At 43.6% G+C, this 16,606-nt stretch overlaps 1 protein-coding gene across 1 annotated transcript in view; it reads left to right on the top strand.

Moving 5' to 3' along the window:
- Nucleotides 1-16,606, top strand: part of TDRD3 (tudor domain containing 3) — a 224,731-nt gene that overhangs the window by 174,189 nt on the left and 33,936 nt on the right. Inside the window, exon 10 of the mRNA XM_075265433.1 lies at nucleotides 2,556-2,681. Within this exon, the coding sequence (XP_075121534.1) occupies nucleotides 2,556-2,681 (126 nt within the window). The remainder of the gene's footprint in view (nucleotides 1-2,555; nucleotides 2,682-16,606) is intronic.

Below are 16,606 nucleotides of genomic sequence, written 5' to 3'. Positions count from 1 at the left end.
GGTAAATGCTCAGTATTGGGCTGGATTTTTAGGAATGGCAGGTAGGTTGGTAGTGGGACTTGTCATTCCACCCCCCTCCAGTCCACACTTTGGGGATGTTCCGGCAGCGACAGAGAGTCTGCTCATCAAGGGAGGCTTAAGAAGTTGCTCCAGCAGCAGACTGCGGCAGAGCTTGGCTGGAGAGCCAACAGAGAGGTATTATTTTTGGAGCTGTGTCCTGAATGATTCTACTGGCTTTTGATTTCTGTTATTCTAGGTGAGGTAACCTATTCTATGTTTAGTTGGAGCCTAGCCGGGCAGGGAGTTATTTTCGTATTGTTTCTTTTTGTTGCTGCACTACCGTTTTTGAGTGAAAATAAACTCTACCTTTGTTTTGGACTAAAGAAACTGGACTTTTGTGTCTATGCCACCCCACCTAGCAACCCCAGACCTTGACAATTATATATATATAAAATACATTAAAGGGGTTGTCCATTTGTGTTGATTACTTATTTTCAGAATAGGTCATTAATAAGATCAGTGGGGGTCTGGCAGTCATATTCCCTGCTGATCGGCAGTTTGAATGGGTTCCAGTATTTGTACAAGCAGCTTGTCCTCTTCTGTTTACATCACCTGCCTGTTTTATAGTGTCCATGCAATGTAATTACAGCCTCATTCCATATAAGTGATTTGGATGCAACAGTAATTACTTTGCATGGCTGCTGTGAAACATACGTCATGCGATGTAAACAGTGAAGGGCTGATGGTGTTCACCCTCATGCCGAGGTATCAGACCTCCACTGATCATTTTTTGGTGACCTATAATGCAGATAGGCCATAAATATTAGTGGGCTAGAGATCCCTTTAAATAAAGTTAAAGACCTCTATTATTGCTCAAATGTCTAAAAACAACTGAAGTTATGTTGCCCCACAATACTATGACCCATAAAATAAAACTACCGTATTTTCCGGACTATAAGGCGCACATAAAAACCTACGATTTCCTCAGAAATCGTAAGTGCGGCTTATAGTCCGGTGCGCCTTATATATGGATGGAAGCGGCGGCAAAGTCTGCGTGCCGCTTCCATACATACATAAAAGGCACCGTAAGGGTGCATTCACACTACGGAACGCCGGCGTGTATCACAGCCGTACACGCCGGAGTTACAGCAGGGCTGCCGGACACTTCCTATTCATTTCTATGGGAGCCGGCATGCGAGCGCTCCCTATAGAAATGAATGGAAAAAAGCAGTCCATTCATTTCTATGGGGAGCGCTCGCATGCCTGCTCCCATAGAAATGAATGGGAAGTGTCCGGCAGCCCTGCTGTCACGCCGGCCTGAAACAGAACATGAAACTTACCGAGCGGTGCAGGGCGGGCGGGCATTCAGGCCTCCTCTTCCTCCGATGTTCCGTCCTTCTCCTCCGGCGCTCGCTGATAATGGCCTGAGCGCATGCGCAATATCATAATGCTTCTACTACGGCGCATGCGCCCAGGCCATTATCAGTTAGCGAGCGGCGGAGGAGGAGGACGGAACATCGGAGGAAGAGGAGGCCTGAATGCCCGCCCACCCTGCACCGCTCGGTAAGTTTCACATTCTGTTTAAGGCTTTTATTTTAAAACGGGGGGGGGGGGGGGGGGGGGTAGTTTAATCTAACTTTTACGGTTGGGCTCTATCAGCATGATTTTGCTGATAGAGCCCCTCCTCGCTTGCCGAGCACTTCCAATAGAAGCGGCTGGCACGCGGGGGGTTAAGCGGCCGCTGGCAAAGTCTGCCTGCCGCCGCTTTCAATAACATATAATGCGCACCGGACTGCGCCTTATAGTCCGGTGCGCCTTATATATGAACCGAGACGGACTATAAGGCGCTCATGGGCAATGCCGCTTATAGTCCAGTGCGCCTTATAGTCCGTAAAATACGGTAACATGCTATGTATGCTGCATGGCAATCCGTGTGAAGGAAATAATATTCTGTTATTTTATTAGTGAAGGAATTGTGGGTTGCATTGCATCGGCATCCTGTTGCAACTAGCCACACGGAGAAATCACACGGTGGATAAGGTTTCTGCCGTGTGACCTAGCCCTAAAAAGGGGAGGGAAAAATAAGTCGGACAACCATTTTAAGCAGTTTACTATGCTGCATAAGTGAAAAGTAAAACAAATCCAAAAGCAAAAACAATGGTGGGGTTACTGTTGTTTTCCATTCCATTCCCTTCAATTGTTAACGTTACAAGTTATTCAGTATACTTTATGTAGTCCATGTTGTGTCTGCCTTCTGAAAACCATTAATGTCCACATTACAGTTGCTGCAGTCATAAAAATTCTGAATTCTGAGTTCTTAAGGGAATTGGTTACAAGGAAAGTAGTATCGCCATTGAGCAGAGACAGAGAAGCTCTTCTTGCCGGAGACCTTCAGCTTTTGTATCACTCATTTTTATCATTTTGTACATTTGGTAAAGGGGATTTTGTCGCAGTGATTTGAGTAAAATTTCAGTTTGTAATCCAGAAAGAAAAAAAACAAAATTTATTTGAACAAATTAAGATTGTGTTTAACACGTCAACCTTCTTATGGACAGGTAAAGGAAAAGGTCGAGGAAGGACACGTGCAGAAGCAGATGACGAATTAACAAATGCTAGACCTTCTGCACCGAGTACGCTGTTTGACTTTCTGGAGTCCAAAATGGGAACTTTTTCACTTGAAGGTGAGTGTGATACAATTTTAAAAAATATTTTATGTAATAATTGTGGTTTCACCTTAATAATAAAATTGTAATTATGTTCTTCTTCAGTTTCCGATTCCAGCCTCTCCATTTTACAATTATAATCAATCATTATTAGTATTCTTTGTGTTTTATATTTGCAACCCTAAATGTTTAAAGCTGCAAAGAATATAAAGTGTGTGTTTCTTATAGTTTAGCATCAGGAGGTAAAACAGCAGCAGACCGTCACTCAGACTGCTTCCTTAGTGATTGGGCAGAGTGGTCGTGAAATAGTCTGCCCAAGTCCTTATCTGGCACATCTGTATGATTTACACCTCCTCCCTCCCCCCCCCCCCCCCCCGCATTGCTGGAATCTCCAGCACTAGAAAAAAAAACTCACTGTAAACTGAAGGAACCTCGTATTTGCTATCCTAGCCCTATATTCAGGTGGAGTTCCAAAACTCCTACGTTTTTGCTGCAGATTTTTACCAACAAAGTCAGAAGTGAATTCAGCAGGGAAGACATATATTTTTTAGATTGTTCCTTTTGAATCCAGTTGTGTATCTAAAACTGAGATAAAATACTAATCTAAATGTTCACACCCCTTTTAAAGCCACTGCATGGGCAAATAGAATGCATTAGCAGCAGCACTTCTCACTACAGCGCATGCATATCCCGCGCATGCGCTGTAGTGAGAAGTGCTGCCTCCTACTTCCTCGTTTCTTTACCCTAGAGAGGAATGATTAAAGAGGACCTTTCACCGATTTGGGCACAGGCAGTTCTATATACTGCTGGAAAGCTGACAGTGCGCTGAATTCAGTGCACTGTCGGCTTTCCCGATCTGTGCCCCGGGTAAAGCGCTATCGGTCCCGGTACCGTAGCGCTTTACAGTCAGAAGGGCGTTTCTGACAGTCAGTCAGGAACGTCCTTCTCCACAGCAGCACCTATCGCGCTGTGCTGTGTGAGCGGGGAGGAATGCCCCTCCCTCTGCTCACAGCGCTCGTCCATAGATGAGTGTTATCAGGAGGGGAGGGGGCGTTCCTCCCCACTTACACAGTACAACGCAATAGGCGCTGCTGTAGAGAAGGACGTTCCTGACAGACTGTCAGAAACGCCCTTCTGACTTTAAAGCGCTACGGTACCGAGACCGATAGCGCTTTACCCGGGGCACAGATCGGGAAAGCCAATAGTGCGCTGAATTCCAGCAGTATATAAAACTGCCTGTGCCCAATCTTATGAAAGGTCCTCTTTAAAAAAAAAAAAAGAAAAAAAAAAAAAGAAACAGTAGACAATTTTGCCCTCTATTTGTTTGTCCTTAGGATTTCTACATGTTCCTGAAACAGACTTGTAAAAATCTTACACGGGCAAATCTCCAGCTGGTCTGTTACGTTTTTGGCTGGATTAATACCCTAATAGCCAAATAAAGGATAATGATGATAAGGAGATGGCGGTCGGGCATTGCTGAGCTTCTGGCACACACACCGCTTCCTATGTGTACTACTTAGTTTTAATTGAAGTAGAAGACAAAATAGGTTTAAAGATACGGAGGAGAGTCGCTGACGTGTTTTCTTACTGTCTCTACGCTAGCGTTTGGTTACACATTACTATTTTATCTATTATCCCAGGCAAAAATATTGCACTACATTTAAGTTGCTGTCGATATTTTAGTAAAGTCCTAAGAAACAAAGTATACCGCCATAAAGACATTTGGTTCTGCAGGTAACTGTGACTGCTCAAGCTAGGAAACCTTCCTCCTTTCCTAAATGTGACTATAAAGTATTGTGAAAGAGTGTATAGATCCAGTGTATAATAATCGGTTGTATTTCTTCCCAGCAGGTCGAGTTTTTGGTTTCTTTTTTTAGTAATCTCAGCTTGCATCCCAATTAGCTGAACTTGTGTGTGACTTGGACATGGTACATTTCTCTTTAGAAGTCCTTTAGATTTCTAAGGCTGTAATTTGGGTTATTTAGGACTAGGTGAACTCTATAAGGATACAGAATAAAAGAACTCACTGGTTTATCTCATGTGTCTGTCAATACATCAAAGGTTCATAAGGTTGTCCATGTTGTGGCTCTAAAGGTACAAGTTTCTAAATATGTCTGTAAGTGTTCAAAAATAATTCTCAAAACCTAGTTTGATGTATGTCCATTTATTTAAGATGAAGATTTGTGATATTGTGGGGAGTGTCCTGAAGTAAAATAGTAAAAGTCTATTGTTTAGAACATACACTCTGTATTATAGTTAGGTCCATAATTTACTTGGCAGAACAGGTCTTTTTTTTAGGAAAGATACTACTTATAGAAAAAAATATGTACAGTAAAGTGAAAATAAATGGCATCCTATAATAATAATAATAATAATATTAATGTGCATTTATATAGCACTAACATATTCTGCAGCACCTTACATGTCATAAGGTTCTTAGACAGAAAAAAATGAAACATTACAGTGTAATAAATCAATTCACACAATAGGATACAGGGCCCTGTCCGCAAGAGTTTATAGTATGTGAGGTAGAGGGGATGACATAAGAGGTAGAAGTGTTGGTACAGTGGACCCATCTATTTTTATGAAAAAGGTTACTTTAAGGGCTAGTTCACAGGCTTTCCGCTCCGGATTAGGCGCAAATAAATGGGCCTAGTTTGGAGGGTTGTGTCGCGAGGCGGCTGATCTGCCTGAATAAACGGTGGCTCGCTTCTTTTTTCCGTGAGCGGGAACAAAACTGCTCGCGGAAAAAGGAAATGACCGGCTCCCATTGATTTCAATGGGAGGCGGGGTTTTTTAGCAGGATTTTGACCATTTTGCCCCGTGTGAACTAGCCCTTAAGGGGTTCTGCATAACTTAATATGCAACTGAAATGATGTCACTTCCTGAGAAATAGAAAGCAGCCATGTTTTTGAAGTCTTGCACAACCCCTTTAATTACCGTATTTTGCGGACTATAAGGCGCACTGGACAATAAGGCGGATTACCCATGAGCGCCTTATAGTCCTGTCTAGGTTCATATATAAGGCGCACCGGACTATAAGGTGCAGCGCTGTCCGGTGCGCCTTATATGTGATTGAAAGCGGCGGCACGCAGACTTTGCCGCCAGCCGCTTAACCCCCCACGTGCCAGCCGCTTCTATTCATTTCAATGGCACGCTTCCATTGAAATGAATGGAAGCGCTCGGCACGCGAGGAGTTAAAGGGATTCTACCATTAAAAAAAGTTTTTTTCTCTTGACCACGTCGGAATAGCCTTAAAAAAGGCTATTCGTCTCCTACCTTTTGACAAATCCAGCGCCGCCTTCTTCCTGAGCTGCGTCCTCCCCTTCTGTGTCGTCTTCTTTGGGCGTCATGGATGAACCGACTGCGCATGCATCATCAAACTTCTTTTAATGATAGAATCCCTTTAAGCGGCAGCCGCCGGCAAAGTCTGCGTGCCGCTTCCATACATTACAATGGGAGCATGCTATTCGAATAGTATTCGCGCATCTCTAACTTCAATCGCACATATAAGGCGCACCGGACTATAAGGCGCACTTTCGATTTCTGAGGAAATCGTAGGATTTTATGTGCGCCTTACAGTCCGGAAAATACGGTACTCAGATAAATAAACCTGTATGCGCTGGTCACCAGTCATATAAAATAAACATAATTTTACCCCCCTCTGAATTCCTGTATTCAGAACTTTTTACATTTAATTGTAATGTAGCTTTGTATTTTGCGGGTAAAAGACTTTTTGATCAATTTTTATTACTTTTTGTTTGTGGGAGGTGAGATGATCTGAAAATATCAGTCCTGGCTTCTCAATTTTAATGTTTATGTCATTTATCATGAAGAATAAATAACATACTCACTATATGTTAGGGGTTGTTACAGATGTGACGATGCTAATTGTGTGTTTTTTATTTGTTTTTTTTTGTGGGGAAAGTTTATTTTTACTTTTTCTGTAAATAACTTGGGTTTTGTGGTCAGCATTGATCACTGCATATAATGGGTTATATGTGAAGATACTTTCATGGACTGAAGTGTCCCACTGTTTGGATGTATATTATTTAGATCCCCAATTCAGTTCTCAAAAGATATGTCTATGAAGCTATAATAGGGATACTTGCAGACTTGCTCTCTTGGAATGAGTATATATACACTGTATATATATATATATATATATATATATATATATATATATATATATATATTAGTGGTATATTTCTGCAAATGACTGGGCAGCTGATTCCTTTAGATCACTCACTGAGCAGTGGCAGTGCTTCGGATGTATTTTTATTGTAGTACTTAGGTATATACACTGTATTTCAACTTCTAGTCTGCATATAATGTACATACGACTAAAGGGTTATGGCAGGTTTAAGCGTATTCTGAAAGTGATGAACAGAGGTGATCATGTCTCCGCAGTGGTGCATGATCATAATGCAGATATAGGCTTGTGAGATAATACGAGAAATAGAAGCTTTGGATTTGAGGACAGCTTTAACACTAATATTTAAGCAATTTTACAGTAATCTGCATGGTTTGGATTTATGGTTCATATCTGAAGATTTCAGGGTTGAGAGTTTAGAGATTGTATTGAATGTTCGTAATCTTAGTTTCTTAATCTAAATGGAAGTGCAGTCAGTAATTTCATTTTAGTTTTAAGAAAGAGACATTATCCTAATAGTTGTGGGAGTGAAGTAAAGTCCTACTATGTGCGGCGGTAAGGGGAATGAGTATGTTTTAGTGCCTCCGTGTACACAATGTCCAGAGAATATAATTGCTGCTGCGGACGCTCGGATTACAGCATCTAGTTTAGGTAAGTGTTAAACACTGTCTGGCAGTGTTCCTTGGGAGATTAGTTTTGCCAGTCAATTTGTAGGAGTTTTTTTCCTCAAACTATTATTGACAGTCATGCCTGTCTGAAAAATATTCTGGCTGATAGATTTTTATGCCTCTGTAATGAAATGCAAACCTCTTCTACAGCTTTATAACCACATAAACTGCGAGCTGCAAGGCAAGGAAAATGTCATGGCTGATGAATATATTACTTTTCCTTTGCACAGTTGTATGTGTACTGTACTAGGAATATATATTTATATAGGCTTGCTGGAAGCTTTCATGTGTCACTTAATCTAGACAAATGTAAAAGATATACATCTGTGTACTGCAGGGAAATGTTTGGTTTAAGCATCAGTGCACACTACATTAAGCCACCTGTACCCTAAAACTAACTGTTGTCATACATTAAGTGTTGCCAAGATCCTTGTTTCTGGTTTTAATTAACAAAATAGATAATAGGGGCTGCACGTCCCTATGTGGAGGCAGCATATGAGGTATAGAGATACTTGTGTTCTTAAAATCCAAAAATAGTGCAATAATGCCATATAACTCTGCCAATAATCTGTACAACCCAATCATTAAAAAAAAGTCATGTAAATACTCTATTACTATGCTTAAATGTATCCTATCATTAAAACACATTTTTTTGTGACTAACACGTAGAAATAGCCTTAAGAAAGACTGTTCTTCTCCTACCTTTAGATGTCTTATCCGCGCCGCCGTTTGGTAGAAATCCTGGTTTTCGTCAGTATACAAATATGTTCTCTCACAGCACTGGGGGTGGGCCTCAGCACCCAAACAGCCCTTGGGGCATCCCCAATGCTGCGAGAGAACTGTCCAGCGCCACCACCATCTTCTTCAGGAACGACCTCTTCACGCGTCTTCTTCCGGCGCTGGCGGTCAAACTTGTAGGCGTCAGGCAGAGCCGACTGCGCATGCCCACAGGCCACAAGAAAATGGCCACTTACTGTGTAACTGGGAAAACTGGGATTTCTACCGAACGGCGGCGCGGAAAAGGCATCTAAAGGTAGGAGAAGAATAGCCTTTCTTAAGGCTATTCCTATGTGTTAGTCACAAAAAATAGCATTTTAATGATGGGTTCCCTTTAATATGTACAACCAAGGCCAAAATGACTGATGTGATTTTTTTAAGAAGGTTCATTTTATATGCAAGTATATAAGCAGCTGTTTTTACTTGATAAACAGAACTACTCTAGGCCAGGGCCCCCAATGGCGTAAATGCTGCGGTAGTAACATAGCAGAAAAAATGTTGCACTTTACAGTTTCTGTAAAGTGGATTGGATTGCAGGAAAATGTTTGCAGCGGACATGATGCGGTTTTGGAAATGGCAGTATGTCAATTATACCTACGGAAACGCCGGCCATTTTCCCTATAGGTGCAATTGAAGCAGAATGTCCACAGTGGAACCTTTGTGGACTTTACGTGAAAAACACTGCGGGAAAAACCATGATGTGTTTCTGCCGCTGATTTTCCTGTAGCACTTTTTTTCTGTGGTTCACTACTAGAGATGAGCGAACACTAAAATGTTCGAGGTTCGAAATTCGATTCGAACAGCCGCTCACTGTTCGAGTGTTCGAACGGGTTTCGAACTACATTATAGTCTATGAGGAACATATACTCGTTAAGGGGGAAACCCAAATCCGTGTCTGGAGGGTCACCAAGTCCACTATGACACCCCAGGAAATGATACCAACACCCTGGAATGACACTGGGACAGCAGGAGAAGCATGTCTGGGGGCATAAAAGTCACTTTATTTCATGGAAATCCCTGTCAGCTTGCGATTTTCGCAAGCTAACTTTTTCCTATAGGAATGCATTGGACAGCGCTGATTGGCCAGAGTACGAAATTCAACCAATCAGCGCTGGCTCTGCTGGAGGAGGCGGAGTCTAAGATCGCTCCACACCAGTCTCCATTCAGGTCCGACCTTAGACTCCGCCTCCTCCGGCAGAGCCAGCACTGATTGGCCGAAGGCTGGCCAATGTATTCCTACATCTGATGCCGGTCAGCCCATCTGATATAGCAGAGCCGAGTGTGCCGGTCAGCCCATCTGATATAGCAGAGCCGAGTGTGCACACTCGGCTCTGCTACATCAGATGTAGCAGAGCCGAGTGTGCACACTGCTGAGCCAGTTCTGCTCAACTACACCGTGTGCCGGTCAGCCCATCTGATATAGCAGAGCCGAGTGTGCACACTCAGCTCTGCTACATCAGATGTAGCAGAGCCAAGTGTGCCGGTCAGCCCATCTGATATAGCAGAGCTGAGTGTGCACACTCAGCTGTGCTACATCAGATGTAGCAGAGCTGAGTGTGCACACTCGGCTCTGCTACATCTGATGTGCCGGTCAGCCCATCTGATATAGCAGAGCCGAGTGTGCACACTCGGCTCTGCTATATCAGATGGGCTGAGCGGCACACTCGGCTCTGCTACATCTGATGGGCTGACCGGCATCAGATGTAGGAATGCATTGGCCAGCCTTCGGCCAATCAGCGCTGGCTCTGACGGAGGAGGCGGAGTCTAAGGTCGGACCTGAATGGAGCACACTCGGCTCTGCTACATCTGATGTAGGAGAGCCGAGTGTGCACGCTCGGCTCTGCTATATCAGATGGGCTGACCGGCACACTCGGCTCTGCTACATCTGATGTAGCAGAGCCGAGTGTGCACACTCGGCTCTGCTATATCAGATGGGCTGACCGGCACACGGTGTAGTTGAGCAGAACTGGCTCAGCACTGCTACCAATAGGAATGCATTGGCCAGCCTTCGGCCAATCAGCGCTGCCTCTGCCGGAGGAGGCGGAGTCTAAGGTCGGACCTGCATGGAGACTGGTGTGGAGCGATCTTGGACTCCGCCTCCTCCAGCAGAGCCAGCGCTGATTGGTCGAGTTCCGTACTCTGGCCAATCAGCGCTGGCCAATGCATTCCTATTGGAAAAAGTTTGTCACAAAAATCACAATTACACACACGATAGAGCCCCAAAAAGTTATTTTTAATAACATTCCTACCTAAATAAAGGTTATCCCTAGCTATCCCTGCCTGTACAGCTATCCCTGTCTCTTAGTCACAAAGTTCACATTCTCATATGACCCGGATTTGAAATCCACTATTTGTCTAAACTGGAGGTCACCTGATTTCGGCAGCCAATGACTTTTTCCGATTTTTTTCGATGCCTCTGGTGTCGTAGTTCCTGTCCCACCTCCCCTGCGCTGTTATTGGTGCAAAAAAAGCGCCAGGGAAGGTGGGAGGGGAATCGAATTTTTTTGGAGTTTGCCACGTGATGTTCGATTCGAATCGAACACATCGAACATCGCTCATCTCTATTCACTACGTGAAGCCTTACTCACCATTTGGTATGTTCTCCAAACTCTTAAGCTTCTTTTCAATCAGATTTTCACAAAAGGTAAATAGCAGACTTTAACCTGCACACTAAATTATGGTGACAACAACCCTATAAAACACTTGTTTCCAACACCAGTGGACTTGGCTATGCAGAAGAGGCAGTGCGGTTGAGAAGCCAGCATGTACTAGTTTGTCAAAATTTAGCTGTAAAATTTAGGCGCAAACTAAGCCAAACCTAAAGGTGGTATAGCATTAGACAAACGTGTCTAAAGATGCACCAGATTTATCATTCAGCATGAGTCACTCTGATAAACTGACGCATTTTGTGCTGTCTATAAATTAGACGTAGTTGGTAAGGGCTCGTTCACATCTGCGCCCAGGTCTCCGTTATGCAGGTTTCCGTTTCCTGCATAAAACAGAGCAGGATACGGAAACCTGCAGGAGTCTTTCTCACACATTCATTTGAATGGGTGAGAAAGCTGTCCGGCAGTGAGTGTTTTATGCTCTCCGCCGCGAAACCGGGTTTTTTAATTCGGACACAGAGTCGGACTCTGTGTCCGGATTAAAAAAATCCGGTTTCGCGGCGGAGAGCATAAAACGCTCACCGCCGCTCACGGCTGGACCCAGTCTGTGGTTTCCGTCTTGCATGCAGAAGACGGAAACCACAGAACGGAGACCCTGAACGCAGGTGTGAACCTAGCGTCAATCTGTATCTCGTTTCTCAATGGCTATATTGGCTTAATTGACATGAAAAGGGAGCCGTACTTTATGCCACAAAACATATTTATTTTCTCTCGATCGGTTTGTTCTTCGACAGGATACGAAGAAAAAGTGCATGAATTTTTACATAATATTAAATACCTCTTTTTTTCCTAAAAGTCTGTTTTAATTTTACATTTTTTTAGTAATAGCAGCTTTTCTAGTTATATTATAGCAGTTCTACTGTTGACTTTGTTACTGTTACATACAAACCTTCTGCAGTCACTAAAACTTCCCCGGTCTACAGAATTAAACAAACGTTACAATTCACAGTATTAAAGACAATGGGAAAGCATACAACTAAACCCGTGACATCACCATATAATGGTCTATTCCTAGCATTAATAGCTCTTTTTAGAGAAAATTGTCTTTTGTTCAGATATAGACATTTTAAGTGATTTGTTTCTGTAAGAACAGATGAACCATCTGTACCAGCAATTCACTTGAAAGCTAGTAATGGTCCATAATGACTTCTTATATCAGCGTTTCACCTTATGCTTTTTTGTTCTGCTGAAAATACATAAAGTCCATAAAACACGGTCACAAGAAAAAGCTTTTATGCTCCACTGATTGTCTTTTCGTTTGGTCAGACTTTGAAAGTCAAATCAATGGCAGAATGGTGAGTTTTGCTACTCCCAATACTAAAAAAAAAATGTACCGTATAAGCCGAGCCCCAAATTTTACCACAAAAAAACTGGGAAAACTTATTGACTCGAGTATAAGCCTAGGGGGGGAAATGCAGCAGCTACTGGAAAATTTTAGAAATTAAAATGGTCTGAGTTTTTGGGTGCAGTAGGTGCTGGGAAAGGGGAGGGGGTATTTTGGTTGTCTGTCTGCCCCTTCCCTGAGCTTGAGGACTGGGTTTTTTCCCCCGCACTTGGAATTCAGCCTGGCTGAATATAGGGTATCTTCAGTGCTCCTATTATCCTCTTCCCGATGGAACAGGAGCACTGCAGATACCCTATATTCAGTAGACCGGGCACTTTCAGACTCAGGGATACCTAATGTGTATGTGTTTCACAGTAATTTTCTACTTTTGTGTCTATTCTAGGGAAAGGAGTGATTCAGAACTTTAAATTATTTTTTTTTAAGCTTTTTTTTTTTTTTTTCCCCCTACTATTTTATTGGAGATTCTATACATTGATATTGCTGCTGGTCATAGACCCCCCCCCCCCCCCTAAAAAAAATTATTTTTTTATTTTTTTTTTTTGCTGACTCGAGTATAAGGATTTGTGACAGCCATCCACGATAGATAGATAGATAGATAGATAGATAGATAGATAGATAGATAGATAGATCCTACAATGGAACAGAAAACATATTGAAACCATGCAAGTGTATGTTTTTAATAATGGAAACCTATAATGACATTTCAGCAGATGGTGTCTATATATACTGTATATTTGTGTATATAATAATAATAATAATACATTTTATTTATATAGCGCCAACATATTCCGCAGCGCTGTACAATATATAGGGTTCAGATACAGACATACATAACAAAGAACGTCATTTCACACAATGGGACTGAGGGCCCTGCTCAAAAGAGCTTACAATCTATGAGGTAGAGAGGGTGACACAAGAGGTGGCAGGGGCGGCATTGCTTATACAGTGTTCAGACAATTTTGTGCATTAGGAATTGTGATAGGCTTGTCTGAAAAGATGCGTCTTTAGTTTGCGTTTGAAACTGTAGAAGTTGGGAGTTAATCTGATTGTCCGGGGTAGAGCATTCCAGAGAAGTGGTGCAGCTCGGGAGAAGTCTTGTATACGAGCATGGGAGGTTCTGATAATGGAGGATGTAAGTGTTAGGTCATTGAGTGAGCGGAGAGCACGGGTTGGGCGGTAGACAGAGATGAGGGAAGAAATGTAGGGAGGTGCGGCATTATGGAGAGCCTTGTGGATGAGAGTAATAACTTTATATTTTATTCTATAATGAATAGGCAGCCAATGTAGCGACTGGCACAGACCGGAGGCATCGCTGTAGCGTCTAGCCTGATAGATGAGCCTGGCCGCTGCATTCAGAATAGATTGTAGAGGAGAGAGTTTAGTGAGGGGAAGACCGATTAGTAAGGAATTACAGTAGTCAAGGCGAGAATGAATCAGAGAGACAATAAGTGTCTTTAGTGTATCTCTGGTAAGGAAAGGGCGTATTCTGGAGATGTTTTTGAGGTGGAGGTGACATGAACGTGCGAGTGATTCAATATGAGGGGTGAAGGAAAGGTCTGCGTCAAATATGACCCCAAGGCAGCGGGCATGCTGCCTAGGAGTTATAGTAAGGCCTGAGACTGCAATGGATATATCAGGGACAGATCTGTTAGATGGTGGAAACAGTAGTAGTTCAGTCTTAGAGAGATTTAGTTTCAGATAGAGCGAGGACATGATATTAGAGACAGCAGAGAGACAGTCACTGGTGTTCTGAATGAGTGCAGGGGTGATGTCACGGGAAGATGTGTATAATTGGGTGTCATCAGCATAAAGATGGTACCTGAAGCCAAATCTGGCGATGGTTTGTCCAATGGGGGCTGTGTAGAGAGAAAAGAGCAGGGGGCCGAGGACCGAGCCCTGAGGAACCCCAACAGCAAGGGAAAGAGGAGAGGAAACAGAGCCCGCAAATGATACACTGAAAGTGCGGCCTGAGAGATAAGAGGAGAACCAGGAGAGCGCAGTGTCATTGAGGCCAACTGAGCGGAGCATAGTGAGGAGAAGTTGATGGTCAACAGTGTCAAAAGCTGCAGAGAGGTCCAGAAGAATAAGAAGAGAGAAGTCACCATTGGATTTAGCCTTTAGTAGATCATTAGAGACTTTTGTGAGAGCTGTTTCAGTAGAGTGCAGAGCGCGGAAACCAGATTGTAAGGGGTCAAGCAGAGAGTTAGCAGAGAGATAACGGATTAACCGAGAATAAACCAGGCGTTCCAAAAGTTTAGAGATGAAGGGGAGGTTAGAGACGGGTCGATAGTTAGCAGCACAGGATGGGTCCAGGGAGGGTTTTTTCAGTAGCGGGATTATAACAGCATGCTTGAAGGAGGATGGGAAGATTCCAGAAGAGAGAGAGAGGTTAAATATTTTAGTAAGGTAAGTAGTGACAGCAGGGGACAGAGATTGGAGAAGGTGTGAGGGGAAGGGGTCACTACTACAGGTTGTGGGGCGAGATGAAGAAAGTAGCTGGGAAACTTCCTCTTCTGTGACAGGTTCAAAAGATGAGAATGGACAGTCTAAAGTGCGGCTGGTGAGGGGATCAGTACTATCGTAGGTGTGGGAGTCAATGCCACCTGGGGCTTGGGCAGTAATTTCCTGACGGATCTTATCAATTTTATCATGGAAATACATGGCCAGGTCATCAGCACTAAGGTCTGTGAATGGCGTCTGCACCTTGGGTGTGAGTAAGGAGTGAAAGGTTTCAAAAAGCCTTTTAGGGTTGCTGGAGAGAGAAGAGATGAGGGCGGTGAAATAGTCTTGTTTGGCAAGGTAAAGGGCAGAGCTATATGTTTTAAGCATAAACTTGAAGTGGAGGAAATCTGCAGGTGAGCGTGATTTTCTCCATAGACGTTCGGCACACCTAGAGCAGCGCTGAAGAAATCGTGTCTGTGGCGTGTGCCAGGGCTGATGCCTCCTATGTGGGACTTTACGAGTGGAGGGGGGAGCAACCTCATCCAATGCATTTTTGAGGGTATCATTATAGTGACTGGTGGCCAGATTGGGACAGGAGATTGAAGAGATGGGGGACAGGGAGGACTGTAGAGTATCTGAGAGGTGCTGGGTGTCAATAGCACGCAAGTTCCTATATGTGTGATGGGTAGGGGCGTCTTGTGAAGGGGAGAGAGCACTGATGGTGAGAGATAGAAGATTGTGGTCAGAAAGCGGCAGAGAAGAGTTAGAAAATTTAGAGACTGTGAGGAGTCGATGGAAGACTAGATCAATCGTGTTACCGTCTATATGTGTGGCGGAAGAAGAACATTGTGAGAGACCAAGAGAAGTGGTTAATGAGAGAAACTGTGAGGCAGCCGGGGAGTGAGGGGGGGCAATAGGGATGTTAAAGTCACCCATGATGAGGGTAGGAATGTCACTGGATAAAAAGTGGGGAAGCCAAGAAGCAAAGTGGTCCAAAAATTGGTAGGGTGAGCCAGGTGGGCGGTAGATCACAGCTACACGTAAGGAGAGTGGCCGGAAAAGTCTGATAGCATGGACTTCAAATGAGGAGAATGTGAGTGAGGGGACCGGGGGAATGGACTGAAAAATGCACTGCGGTGACAGCAGTAATCCTACCCCACCACCCTGCCTGATGTCAGGCCTAGAGGTATGTGAGAATTGTAGGCCACCATGACACAGAGCAGCAGGGGAGGCAGTGTCTGCCTGCTGGATCCAAGTTTCAGTAAAGGCGAGCAGGCCAAGGGATTTACTAAGGAATAAGTCATTAATATATTCTAGTTTGTTACACACTGAGCGGGCGTTCCAGAGAGAGCAGTTAAAGGAGACAGGGGAGAGATGAGGGGAAGGAACACGGTAAATATTGATGAGGTTTGTAGGCCTTCTATGTGTGCAGGAAGAAGAGTTAGTGAAGGAAGGAGGGCCGGGGTTAGGAGAGATGTCCCCAGCAGCGAGGAGGAGTAACATGGACAGAGACAGAAGGTGGTTCAGGGATTTATGTGGGCGCTTCTGTTTGGTGTCACTGCTAAAAGAAATAAAGGGATGATTACAGAGTGTGAAAAGTGTGTGAGAGCTGTACATGGGAGAAGGAAGAAAAGAGGGACTGATATGGATGGTGTGTACTGGTGGTAGAGATGGAGGAGAGATCTGCAGGAAGACAATATACACTCTATGAACAAAAGTATTGGGACACCTATGCATTAAATCTAGGGGAGTTTTTATAATATTCCATCCTTAATCCCTAGGCAATATATAGGTAGGTAGTCTTCCCTTTGGTGCTCAAACAGCTTCCACTCTTCTATGAAGGATTTTTACAAGAATTTGGAGTGCCATTGAGAGGTTTTCTAAACTATTCA

This window comes from Leptodactylus fuscus, chromosome 2, assembly GCF_031893055.1.
Source record: "Leptodactylus fuscus isolate aLepFus1 chromosome 2, aLepFus1.hap2, whole genome shotgun sequence".
In the NCBI taxonomy this organism is placed as follows: Eukaryota; Metazoa; Chordata; class Amphibia; order Anura; family Leptodactylidae; genus Leptodactylus; species Leptodactylus fuscus.
The sequence above is the reverse complement of the archived record's forward strand: the minus strand, read 5'-3'. Positions and strand labels throughout refer to the sequence as shown.